This window comes from Tamandua tetradactyla, chromosome 7, assembly GCF_023851605.1.
Source record: "Tamandua tetradactyla isolate mTamTet1 chromosome 7, mTamTet1.pri, whole genome shotgun sequence".
Lineage (NCBI taxonomy): Eukaryota > Metazoa > Chordata > Mammalia > Pilosa > Myrmecophagidae > Tamandua > Tamandua tetradactyla.
The window spans coordinates 124,160,829-124,172,685 of record NC_135333.1 but is presented as its reverse complement, the minus strand read 5'-3'; the positions used below and the strand labels follow the sequence as shown (position 1 = coordinate 124,172,685).

Sequence of the window (11,857 nt, the reverse complement as noted above, 5' to 3'; positions counted from 1 at the left end):
TCAAAATTAACTATCTACAGGTTTAAAAATGGGGTAACTTTTGCAGCATCTGGGGGAATTTTTTTAAGGTCACAAAAACTTCAAGAGCTGGTTCTGGCCAGGCTTGGTGGGAGTCGGGTGTGTGTGCTAAGATGAAGAGACAAATGCTTTGCCAAGGAGAGGCATCAATGTAGAAAGGTTGCTCTCTGGTGGGACTGACAAAAATTGCAGTCCTGGGGATTCCAGGAGCAGTAAAGAAAAATTTTGACTCGGATTTCTGTTTCTATACTTGGAGAATGTGTGCGAAGGGATCCTGGCCCTCGCCTTCCTGTTGTAAACAGGCTGAGGCCTAGGGAAACCTGGTCAGTAAAACCTTAACTGAATTCCTGGTGCTTTCGTCTCCCTGCGCTTTGTATGTGTGTTGTGGCTGTGTGGTGATTTACTTTAAATAGACAGAGAAACACTTCAGTGTGAACAGCGTAATGTGTGTTTGGGTAAGTCAACTTTAATTTACAACCTCGGGGTGGTTAGCTAGCATCTGAAGTAGGCTTATCTGGGGTCAACACCCCAGAGGTGGTTGAGGCAGTTGGTTAGAAAGATTGAACAGGTCCAAAGCCCTTGCAAGGCCAGCAGTCGAACGAGCCAAGCTGGAGGGCTGGCACCTGGCTTGATGTTCCTTGTCAGGGGGTCTCGGTCATTTTGACAAGTCACTGGAACACACTACAGTAGCATCTGAGTGACCCATTCATGTGGGGGCAAAGTGGACTCCCCACTCCTCAAATACAAAAAAGTTTGTATGGCTATTTTTGTGTCTCCTTGCTAGTAAATGTTAAATATTAGGCACCATTTGGTATGATGCTTGCCTTCAGTTTAATCGATCACTAGTTTATGAGGTTGTGGGAAAGGGTACCAAGAGAACTGACAATTGCTGAATGGTCGAACTGGCTCAGGGAAGTTGGCAATGGGATGTGACGCCGGCTCCCCTCTCCCCATTTGTCCATTAAGGAATCACTGAACTCTACCATGGGCTTGCCCTGGAGCTTGTGCTGAGTTGCCCTCTGCCAGCAGGTTGTGAATGAGACCAAAGAGAGGCAAAACAGAACGGGGTGGGGTGAGGGGGTCCTGGAGCCTGCCGGTTTCGTCTGCATCGAGGAGGGGGAGTTGGGTGATCACAATACCTAAATGTCTTCGATGATGGTGGTGGGGATAGTAGGCAGGTGAGGTGATTTTGGCTTGATGACAATTCTTGGGCAGGCACATTTGAGGAGAGGATCTGGGGGCAACCCTTGCAGAAGAAAGGTTGGAGGAGGCAGAGTGATGGAGCTCTAGAAAGAGTTGGGGAAGGGAGGCTTCAGGAAACCCGCCTGGCCTGGCAAGGCACAGTGGAATTCCGTGAATGTCTTCAGCTGACCATCTAGCTGGAAGAAGGGGCAGCAGTGGGTTTCCAAAGGGGACCACTAGGGACCCGGTGTGCAAGTGCCCATTCCTTCCCTGTTCATTTGTTCAAACAAGCTTTATTAAACACTCATCCTATGTACTAGAAAGTATGGTAAAAGCCGTATATACTAGCACACAATACCACACAGAATCTCACCTTCAGGAAGCTCATAGCCCCGCGGGGGAGACATAAATTAAACAAATAGTCGTACAACTTTTACAAAAACTACAAATGTTCTGAAGATCTGCAGAGAAGCTTCTGGAACAAAGAGGCACAAGAACAGAAGACGCAATGAGGGCTTAGAGTTTGGATAGGATTGACTGATTCTCCAGACACCATCAGCGCTTTGAAAAAAGTTGGGCCTGGGAAGGAAAGGGGCTGGGGGCTTGGAAACGTGCCGCAGCGCTGGGCCAGAGCTGGGGTCCCCGGCCGCGCGGAAACCATTGCTGGGGTCCGGGGGAGGAGCGGCGGCCGGCCTCGTGCCTTGCCCCGCCCCGCCGTGGGGGGGCGCTGCCTCTTCCCGGGCAGCTGGAGGCGCAGCGGCCATGCGGCGGGGGGCGCTGCCTCCTCCGGGACGGCGGGGGGCGCTGCGGCCCGGGCGGCGGGGGCGGCCCGGGCCGGCGCGGCGAGCGGCGCGGCGGATGGAGAGTCTGGCCGCGGCCGGCTGCGCCGCCTCCTCGTCGGGCCGGGCACGGTGGGCCGGGGCCTTTGTGTGAGGCGGCGGCGGCGATGGTGCTCGGGGCCCCGCGGAGCCGGGTAAGCGCGGCAGGGCGGAGGGCTGCCCCGGCCGAGGCCCGACCCGGTCCCGGCCGTCCCTTCCCTCCCGCTGGGCCCCTTCTGCCTGCTCCCCTGGACCGGACCCGTCCTCCCCGCCCCGCGTCGACCTCCGCTCCCTGTTCGGTCCCACAGCCCGTCGTCCCCTCATTCCCCCGGGCTTGCCGGTTGAATCCCCCGCCGATTCGTGGAGGGGCCGAGGTGCTAGGTGCCCCCCAGATGGAGCGCCCCAGCTGGGTCATACGCTATCCCCTCACGGATTCGAATCTTCAGAGGGGAGCTGCGGCGCCACCGGATTGTTGGGACGTCCTTCTCCGAAGTTCCGACTCTCCCCGCCGCCCTTCGTCCCCCCACCCCCCCTCAGGCTTCCTAAAACCCTGATCTGTGGATCCGTGGATGTGTGACCATCAGGACCTGGGAGATGCTTGACTGGTGCCTTGCAAGGCTCAGAAGGTTCCTGGGCCCCAGAAAAAGTTGGAAGTTGTTGGTAGAATCTGGTAGATGGAGAAAGGAGCTGTATTGCTCAGGGCGAATCCTGAGATTGAACAGGAATGCAACTAGTCTATCATCCTTAGGCCATGGGGACTGGTAAAGGAAATAGGTGGTACTGAACAAGCCTTTAGGAGTCTTATCTATGTTATTAGATGTCTTTATTAGGGCAAGAAATGCGTTTGTTAGTAAACAGGAGTAAAACACTTAATTTAAAATGCCACAGTTGTGTTCTATTTTGGTTTGCGTTTTGGGATTCTGAATGTTTTAACTTCATTCACAGAATACAGAGAATGTGATGGAGCGGTATCTGGGAGGGGTAATAGAAAGACCAGAGAGTAGGCGTGCAACTTAGTTAAAGAGAGATGGGAATTCAATAAAGAGAAAGAAATTTATTGAAGGGCTGAAAGGAAACAATAAGGGCAGAAAACGAAAAGATGGAGTATCCTTATCTTTCCCCCAGTAGCTAATGGAGTTTTGATAATGGTGTTCAAGTGTGTATGGCATTGTGAGAGAAGAAACTATGCTCAGTGAGGTAGGAAATTGTGTTATTTAGCAGGAAATTAATAGAAGATAAATTTGAGCCAGTTGCTCTGGTGATGCAGTGCAAGATTGTGTTCTTGGGTGTGCCTCTGGCTTGTCTCTCAGGCACAGAGGACTAGCCTCTGTCCAAGAAGGCCCATTACCTCTTTTTCTGACTCTTAAAGACCAAACTATCAGACCTTTTCTCAATATTTTAGATTTTATCATGATGACTCAGTGTGTGCAGGGGGAGAGATCATTGTCCCACCATGTTTGCTGTCCTTGCTCCCAGCAGAATGGAGCAGCTCTTGTCTGTCTGTTCACTTTTGCTCCCTGCCTGGGCCTTAGAAACACTCAGATTGCTTGTATTTTCTCCTGCAGGGCCCCTCATGTGCAGGTTTTTGATTGACCATCCGTCTTTTCCTTTTGCATCCACAGATTCACCGTGCTGATAAGGAGGCAACTTCCTAGGAGCTGCTAAAATGGGCATGAGGATCAAACTGCAAAGCACCAACCACCCCAACAACCTGCTGAAGGAACTCAACAAGTGCCGGCTCTCGGAGACCATGTGCGATGTTACCATCGTGGTGGGCAGCCGCTCCTTCCCGGCCCACAAGGCCGTGCTGGCTTGTGCAGCCGGCTACTTCCAGAATCTCTTCCTGAATACTGGGCTTGATGCTGCCAGAACCTATGTGGTGGACTTCATCACTCCCGCTAACTTTGAGAAGATCCTGAGCTTTGTCTATACATCAGAGCTTTTCACGGACCTGATCAATGTTGGGGTCATCTATGAGGTAGCCGAGCGCTTGGGTATGGAGGATCTTCTCCGGGCCTGTCACTCCACTTTCCCTGACCTGGAGAGCACAGCTGTGGCCAAGCCCCTGACCAGTACCAGCGAGAGCCACTCTGGTACCCCGAGTGGTACCTCAGCAGAACCTGCCCATCCCCTGGGAGAGCTCCGGAGTAGTGGGGAGCACTTTGGTGTTGATAGAAACTATCTGCTGTCCAGCGAGGCGGGAGGAAACTATAAAGAGGAAGAGAAAAATGTTCCCAGTGACACTAACCAAAGCCTGCCTTTGCCACAGCCACCACTGCCGCCAAAGACGGAAGACCATGATGCCCCTGCTCCCTTCCCATCCGTTCCTAGTATGGCAACGCAGCCAGGCCTAGGCACTGTCAGCATGGGCATCCAGGCCACCATGAGCTCCTGCCAGCCTTATAAAGTTCAAAGCAATGGAGATTTTGGTAAAAACAGCTTCTTCATTCCTGACAATGCAATAGATATTACCACTGGGAGCAACTCCTGTCTGAGCAATAGTGACCACTCCAAAGATACAGGCTTTGGGCAAATGGATGAGCTCCAGCTGGAGGACTTGGGGGAGGACGACTTGCAGTTTGAAGACCCCACCGAGGAGATAGGCACGGCTGAGGAGGTGATTGAACTGAGTGATGACAGTGAGGATGAGCTGACTTTTGGAGAGAATGACAACCGGGAGAATAAGGCCATGCCCTGCCAAGTGTGCAAGAAAGTTCTGGAGCCCAACATTCAACTGATCCGACAGCATGCTCGGGACCACGTGGACCTGCTGACAGGCAACTGCAAAGTCTGTGAGACCCACTTCCAGGACCGAAACTCCCGGGTGACCCATGTCCTGTCCCATATTGGTATTTTCCTCTTCTCCTGTGACATGTGTGAAACCAAGTTCTTTACCCAGTGGCAGCTGACCCTCCACCGACGGGATGGGATATCTGAGAACAACATCATTGTCCGCCCCAATGATCCCCTGCCTGGGAAGCTGAGTCTTTTTTCAGGGGCAGCCTCCCCAGAGTTGAAATGTGCAGCCTGTGGGAAGGCATTGGCCAAAGATTTCCACATGGTCCGGGGCCACATCCTTGACCATCTAAACTTGAAGGGCCAGGCCTGCAGCATTTGTGACCAGCGCCACCTCAACCTCTGCAGCCTCATGTGGCACACACTCTCCCATCTTGGCATTTCAGTCTTCTCCTGCTCTGTCTGTGCCAACAGCTTTGTAGACTGGCATCTCCTAGAGAAGCACATGGCCGTGCACCAAAGCCTGGAAGACGCACTCTTCCACTGCCACTTGTGCAGCCAGAGCTACAAATCAGAGGCTGCCTATCGCTACCATGTTAGCCAGCACAAATGCAACAGTGGCCTTGATGTACGGCCCGGTTTTGGGCTCCAGCATTCAGCTCTCCAGAAGCGGAAGCTGCCGGCAGAGGAGTTCCTGAGTGAGGAGCTGGTGCTGCAGGGCCAACCAGGAAATAGCAAGTATAGCTGTAAGGTCTGTGGCAAAAGGTTTGCCCACACAAGCGAGTTCAACTACCACCGGCGGATCCATACAGGCGAAAAGCCGTACCAGTGTAAGGTGTGCCACAAGTTCTTTCGAGGCCGCTCAACCATCAAGTGCCACCTGAAAACACACTCAGGGGCTCTCATGTACCGCTGCACGGTCTGCGGCCACTACAGCTCCACCCTTAACCTCATGAGCAAGCACGTCGGTGTGCACAAAGGCAGCCTCCCGCCTGACTTCACCATCGAGCAGACCTTTATGTACATTATCCATTCCAAAGAGGCGGAGAAGAACTCAGACAGCTGACTAGGGCCCGGCAGAGCCAGGGTCAGCTCCCAGGGGACAGCCAGGACATCGGTTCTCTAACAGCTGTTGGTCCCTCCGCAGCTGAAGTTACAATTTTGCCTTGTTAGGAATTCTGTTCTGTGTTGTGTTTAAAGAAGAAAAACAAAGAAATGGCACATAAGCTGAATTACTGTTTTTAAGAAGCAATGGCCCTATCGTGTTTACCTCCATATCTGTTTTTACCCATGAAGGGTTTTTTTAATTCTTTTGAGGCTGGCTTTGGGATCTAGTCAAGCAGTTGGTGTCAACTAGATTTCCCTTCCCCAGCCTTTCTACTTTTAGTTTACTGATAGGTTTTATGCTGCTAAGAATCCAACCAACAGCCTCAGTGTATAGAGGAGGTGGAGAGAGGGTTTCACTGCAGGTATTGCTGCCAGACCTCCAACGGGACAACCAGTTATGAGGAAGATTTTAGAAATGTCATTCAGAAAAGACTAGTTAGCAGGGCAGCTTAACTTAGGTTCCAGTCCCAGCTCTCAGGAGGTCAGAAGTGTCAGGGATGGAGATGCCTGCTCATTCCAAGGCCCTTATCGTCTGACTGGATGGTGAAAATCTTTTGACACCTAGATCCAAACTGGGGACAAAGCTTTCTATTTAGGAGGAAGGACGGGTAAGAAAGCTTTGGGATGAATCCTTGCCAGCCAGAAGGGTTGTCCTGCAGTGCTGCCTTAAGTGGCAGCACGGATGGACAGGAAGGGAGGTTTCTCTTTTCTCCTCATTTCCAAAGAAAAACAATTTTATGGAGTGATGGTCCCGGACGTCAACTCTCCCTGTGGACAGAAGACAGGGAGTCACTTTGATATAGTCATGTGTCACACTAGCCTCCTCCTTGCCCTTGAGTTTCCTTGTGGAGAGGTGTGGATGTCAGTGATAGCAGCAGTCTTGCCTTAATTTACACCCAGCCTCCCACACAGAAGTATGTTTGGCCTATAGTGTACATTAGAAGACCCTATGAGGTGGTGGAGTGGTGGACTTTGTGAGCCCTTTAGGATTAAAGGGCTAGTAACCCATGGTGTGTAGTGGGGTGTGCATTTCAACTGTCCAGTTGGGTAACACTTGTTTAATTTGTGCTAACAGGGCCAGAGCTTTGGCAGCTCCACTTTGACCTGCTGGAATTTATCCTGATCTGTCATTGCATCACCTTCAGGGGGTGCTGTTGGATGGGGGCTGGTTCAGGCCCTACCCAGGTGGCTGGGGAATGTGTCTACCCAGTGCACAGGGCAGCTTGACACCGGTCTTAGTGGGTTTTTGAAGGGATCTTGCCCAAAGAAGATTTGAGGGAGAGGGCTCTTGGACCTTGCATACTCACAAGGTGGCGCCTCAGTAATTCATACTACCTCACCCTGCTCCAGCAAGCTCTGGGAGTCCCTGGCCTTGGCCCCATACTGCTCCTGGTGGAACTCAGCAGCACCCCAGGCTGTTTCACAAGCAAGTGGTTTAAATTAATTCACAAAGCCTCTTTAAGCATTAATATTTATTTATTTTTTTGTTTTCGTATACACATTACCCAGCATCTCTTTTAGATAAAGAGATTTCAGGAAAGTGAGTTTCTCCCCAACAAGTAGCCATATTTCAAGGAACAGTCCTGGCCAGAGATTTGGAGAACAGGGTTATCACTAGGGGAGAACATATCAAGCCTTTTAAACAAGCAAATTATTTTCTTCCTCTCCAGATAGTTTCTAGCAGAATAAACCCAGGGAACACTTTAGGTCTAGAAATTTGGGACAAAGAGTAGTAAAGTAATGGAGGCCAGTTAAATTCCCAGGCTTTTCATCCCCCTTCCATCCAGTGATGGAGTAGATTGGGGATGGGGTTAAGGGGCTCAAGTTTCATGGAAGACCTCCTTGCACATTTTTTTATCCTTCCAAAACTTGGAAATCCTCCTGTCCTTGTCCATAATGAGATGTGCAGGCAAACCAAAGCTCCCTCTCTGTTGGACCTACTGCCTGTCTCCTAAGCCCAGAAATGGTGAAGCTTTCGAGTTGGAGCACATGTCTCTCTGGTGGGGTGACCATCAGATGAAGGGACTTGCACAGTGGCCAGTTTAAAGGCCAACCTTTTGTCATCTGAACCCAACTTGTTATATGTCCCCTCAGGACATTCTTGTTAGGAAAGCAGTGTTGGGACTTTTAGTAACTGACTACCTTCTCCCTTTCTTTTTCTAACTGACCATTAGAAATGTACGAAGGAACGTGCATTCAAGGCTAAAATTAAGTATCTGCTGAGCTTTTCAAACCTCCCAGATTAGTGGTGAGGACTGGTTTTTGAGTGGATTTGAGAGAGGTGGTATTTATTAGAACCCAGTCAGGGTGCTGAGAGTGGAGAAATGTCCTGGAGAAATGCTTTTCTTAAACAGAAGCATCTTAGATGCTGGGTGGTCTGTATACTTAACCTGAAACTGTGAAGTTTTCCCTTTTGCCAGTAAACCAAAAAGCAAATCCTTGAAATTTTGCCCTTGAAATACTAAACTGAAAACTGTACCCCTTGATCCCCCTGTGGCTGAAGTGGTTGATCAGGGTGGTCTGGTTGGTCCCAGTCAGACATGTAGCAGAATCAGTAGCTCACAAGACTCCTTGACCAAACCCCATTCCTCTGTGTGTCTCCCATATTCACACCTGAACCCTCCTGTTTGAAGTCGTTTGCTTCTGCCTCCAGCTCGTCCTTTTCTGAGCTGTTTTACTTGAAACACTATATTGGTTGTGACAGAGGGCACTCTAGTATACCTGGTAGAATGTGTTTGTTTTATTTTGAGTCTTGCTTTTTTGTTTTTCAACCTAGTGTTCATTTGATTTTGTTCCCCCTTCTCCCCTGAAGCCCAGTTTAGCGCCGTCTCCTGCTGTATTATGCTGAGGTTCTGTTTGACCCTTGGATGTCCTCACTTCTCTCTTTCCCCTTTTTCTTATTCTCTACTCAGGACCAGTTACATAATTTACAAAGCCCCTTGTTAAAAATTAAGAATTTCAGATGTGACAGTAGAGCATTAAACCAAGCCCAGGCCTGTCCCAACTTGTTTCCTAATGGAAAATGGTAGTATTTGTATGGCACATGGGGAGGCTGCTGTGGCCAGAGGAAGGGGTCAACATCATGCACACCTGTGACCCACTCATGGTTCACTGGTGCCGAAGTGCCAGCTGGGAAGCTCTGCTGTGTCCTAATATTTGGTCCTAAATTTTAAGACTGTGGAGTCTCTGCAGTTAATGGCTAGTGGGGAAGGAGGGGTGGGGGTGAGGATGGGGGCTGGGCCAAGTGGACCTCGCAGAACAAGGAGATGGGTAATAACTCTTTCTGACTTCTATTCTCATCTGCCAGCACCTGTTGGCTCCAAGACAGACCTTTGGGCTTAAATAAATACAATATCTTCTCCTGGCAGGTTTTTGCTACTGATGAATTTCCTTCCTGGTCATCCCTTCTGGCCTGCTGCTGTGCCCTATTTCCTAGATTACTCAACTTTGGAGGTGAATTTAAATCTTTTTATAGATGGACACGCTGAGTTTGTTAGTATTGGCACGGGGTGTGTGAAGAGTCTGTTCCCATGCGGCCTTTTCCCTAAATCTGGTACCGAATGAGTCGGGGAGCAGGGCACACAGCATTGGTTTCAGTGTGATTACGCACCGTAAACTTAGCATCAGAGTGAAAATGAAAGGTGTTGATTTTGATGTTTTCCTCTATCCTGTCCAACCCCTCCCCTCCACTCCTCTCCCCTCCCCTCAACCTCTAATAGCTAAAGGCTCTTTTATGAAGCAGACAAGGGTTGTTGACATCTAACTCCTTCCATTAAATTAATAAGTACTGACCTCCTAATATTTAAGTGTTTACTATCTATTGCTGTAAAGTTTTGTATATTTTGTAAACTTTTTTCCCCAAATAGTAGATGTCTAAAATCGTTGTACATCTGATTCTTTTATATTCCATTGTTCAGCACAAACTGTGGTTTTTATTTAGAATAAAAAAAGGAAATTTGAAATGTGAGTTGTTTTCCTCTTGGCTGTGAACATGCTCATACCTTGAGTTCTGAATATCTGGGCTCATCCCCCACTTCGGAGCGGCAGATGCCATAGTTCTTTCAGGTAGCCTATTTTCTTCCCCTGTAGTTGGAATTTCCCTGGACTAACTCACTGATCTGTTTTTAGTGGGAAATTAAGTCCATGATCCAACCTCTGCAGGTGTACATCCTTGAGGGCATCTGTAAGCCTGGAGAGCGATGGGCAGTTGGATTAGACAGTCCTGAGAGAGGTGATGCAAATTGTCTGGCAGTACTATTTAACTCTCTGTGACATGGTATGTCTTTGAGTGGGGAGGGGCAAATGGAGAAGAGTAAGGAAAGAGGAAGATTCAAGTGGGGAAGGCAAAATTAGGCATAATTTCATGGTCGATACAGATGTGTTCCCACAGAGAAGGAGGTTCCCTATAGAAACTAGGGACTAGTACAGTCCTGGTCTCAGCACTCAGCTGGCGCTGGGTCCCATCAGTGCTCAGTGTTTGCTGAGTGGCACAGCTAGTCCCCACTCTCTTCCCTCCCTTGAAGGAAGGGCCCTGAGGCCTGAGGAAGTATGTATGCTGCCGGACAAGTAATTGGTTGTCAGATTGAAATCTGGGGGAAAAAGAGCAAGATCTTGGGGAAGTAGCCCCTGGGATGTGATAGAAATGCAAAGTTGGGTTTCCTTTGGGAAAGTTCTAGAGCCCAAGTCAGAAGAGGCAGTATATGGGCATTTGATCTTGGCTTGATTTTAACCTGGAAATAAAAACCAAGATCAGGTGCATTTTAACGTTGTTAAATTAAGCCCCTACTGCAATCCCAGACTCCTGGTTCAGAAAGCCTTCAGCTCTGTACCCTTCCAGGTTTGGGCCGCATAAGCAGGGCAATTGTAGGTGCAAACCTGGGTGCATATACCATTGGAGCACATGTTTAATGAATCTGGTGAACACAGTTGAAGATTTCTGAGAACAGAGGAGACCGCTTTCCGGGTGAGTCGTTATTCCAAATGAAACATTCCAGACCACTTGAGCAGGATGGAGGAGCCAGAAAAGAGGATATCAGTCACAATGCCTTCACTCCACTGCAGGTTTAAGAGGCCAAAGGCTTGGAACTGGAAGGCAGAAACTAGGACCTGTTCTTAGGCTTTTGCTTAAATCAGAGTTTGTCATGGTCATAGTTTCCCAAACTGATAAGTGAGCCCTCTCCAGAAGACCTACTTGTTAACAAGAGGGTTTCTTTTCTAGACAGAAAGATTCTGAAAACACTTGGCCAGACAGAAACAAGTATAAGGGTTAGAACTGACTTAGAAGAATGTCAGAATGCTGCCTTGCAGCAGAATTCCTGAATTTCCACTTTGGCCTTCCCTATCCTGTGCAGGGGACAGAGGCTGTTGGTGCCTGCTGCTGGTTGTCCCAGGGCCTGATTCCAGAATGGATGCCTTCTGGATATTTTTCTATGATCTGGAGGGACAGGGAGAGATGGGGGATTTTTGACACCCTCTCTTCCCAGAAGTCTGGCAAAGTCCTAGATCCAGAGCTGGGAGGTGGGTCAGGTATGAAGAGTGTTGACCTGAGTGCTCTGGGACAGCTCCTCTGCTTCTGGGGGAGGGGCAGCAGGATGGACGAGGGCTGGGTATCGGCAAGGAAACAGAGCCCTATTTCCTGGAAGGCTGGGGCCATCCTGCCAATGATGCAGCTGCAGGGCGCCTGCCTCTGACCTCAGATTTGCCCACCCCCATTGCCCGCCCCCCCACACACACACTTATCACAGCACTGAGGATGCACAGCTAGGGAATGTCCTGCTGGAGCCTCCTGGTTCCTTGGCCTCTGCCCTCTTGTCCCCATAATCTGCATAGTGTGCTGGGAAGTCAACAAGCACAACAACGCAAAAGGAAAGTTCATGAGATTCCAGCAGAGCTCCCTCTTTCCGGCCAGGGTGATTTATGAAATGAATGTGTCTGGTTTCCTCTGCTGAGCATCTCTTTAGCCTTCACTCCATTCCCAATCCCAGCTGGAAGTGCAG

At 49.6% G+C, this 11,857-nt stretch overlaps 1 protein-coding gene across 1 annotated transcript; it reads left to right on the top strand.

The window, feature by feature from the left end:
* The first annotated feature begins 2,067 nt into the window (after positions 1 to 2,067).
* Positions 2,068 to 9,835, top strand: ZBTB39 (zinc finger and BTB domain containing 39). Its single transcript, XM_077111101.1, has 2 exons — positions 2,068 to 2,173; positions 3,641 to 9,835. Exon 2 carries the CDS (start codon positions 3,685 to 3,687, stop codon positions 5,818 to 5,820), a length of 2,136 nt encoding a protein of 711 aa, XP_076967216.1. The 5' UTR covers positions 2,068 to 2,173; positions 3,641 to 3,684; the 3' UTR covers positions 5,821 to 9,835.
* Positions 9,836 to 11,857: the final 2,022 nt, after the last annotated feature.

Bases quoted from the DNA above. Each gene is read 5' to 3' on its own strand.
- ZBTB39 (XM_077111101.1), top strand. From the start codon at position 3,685: ATGGGCATGAGGATCAAACTGCAAAGCACCAACCACCCCAACAACCTG.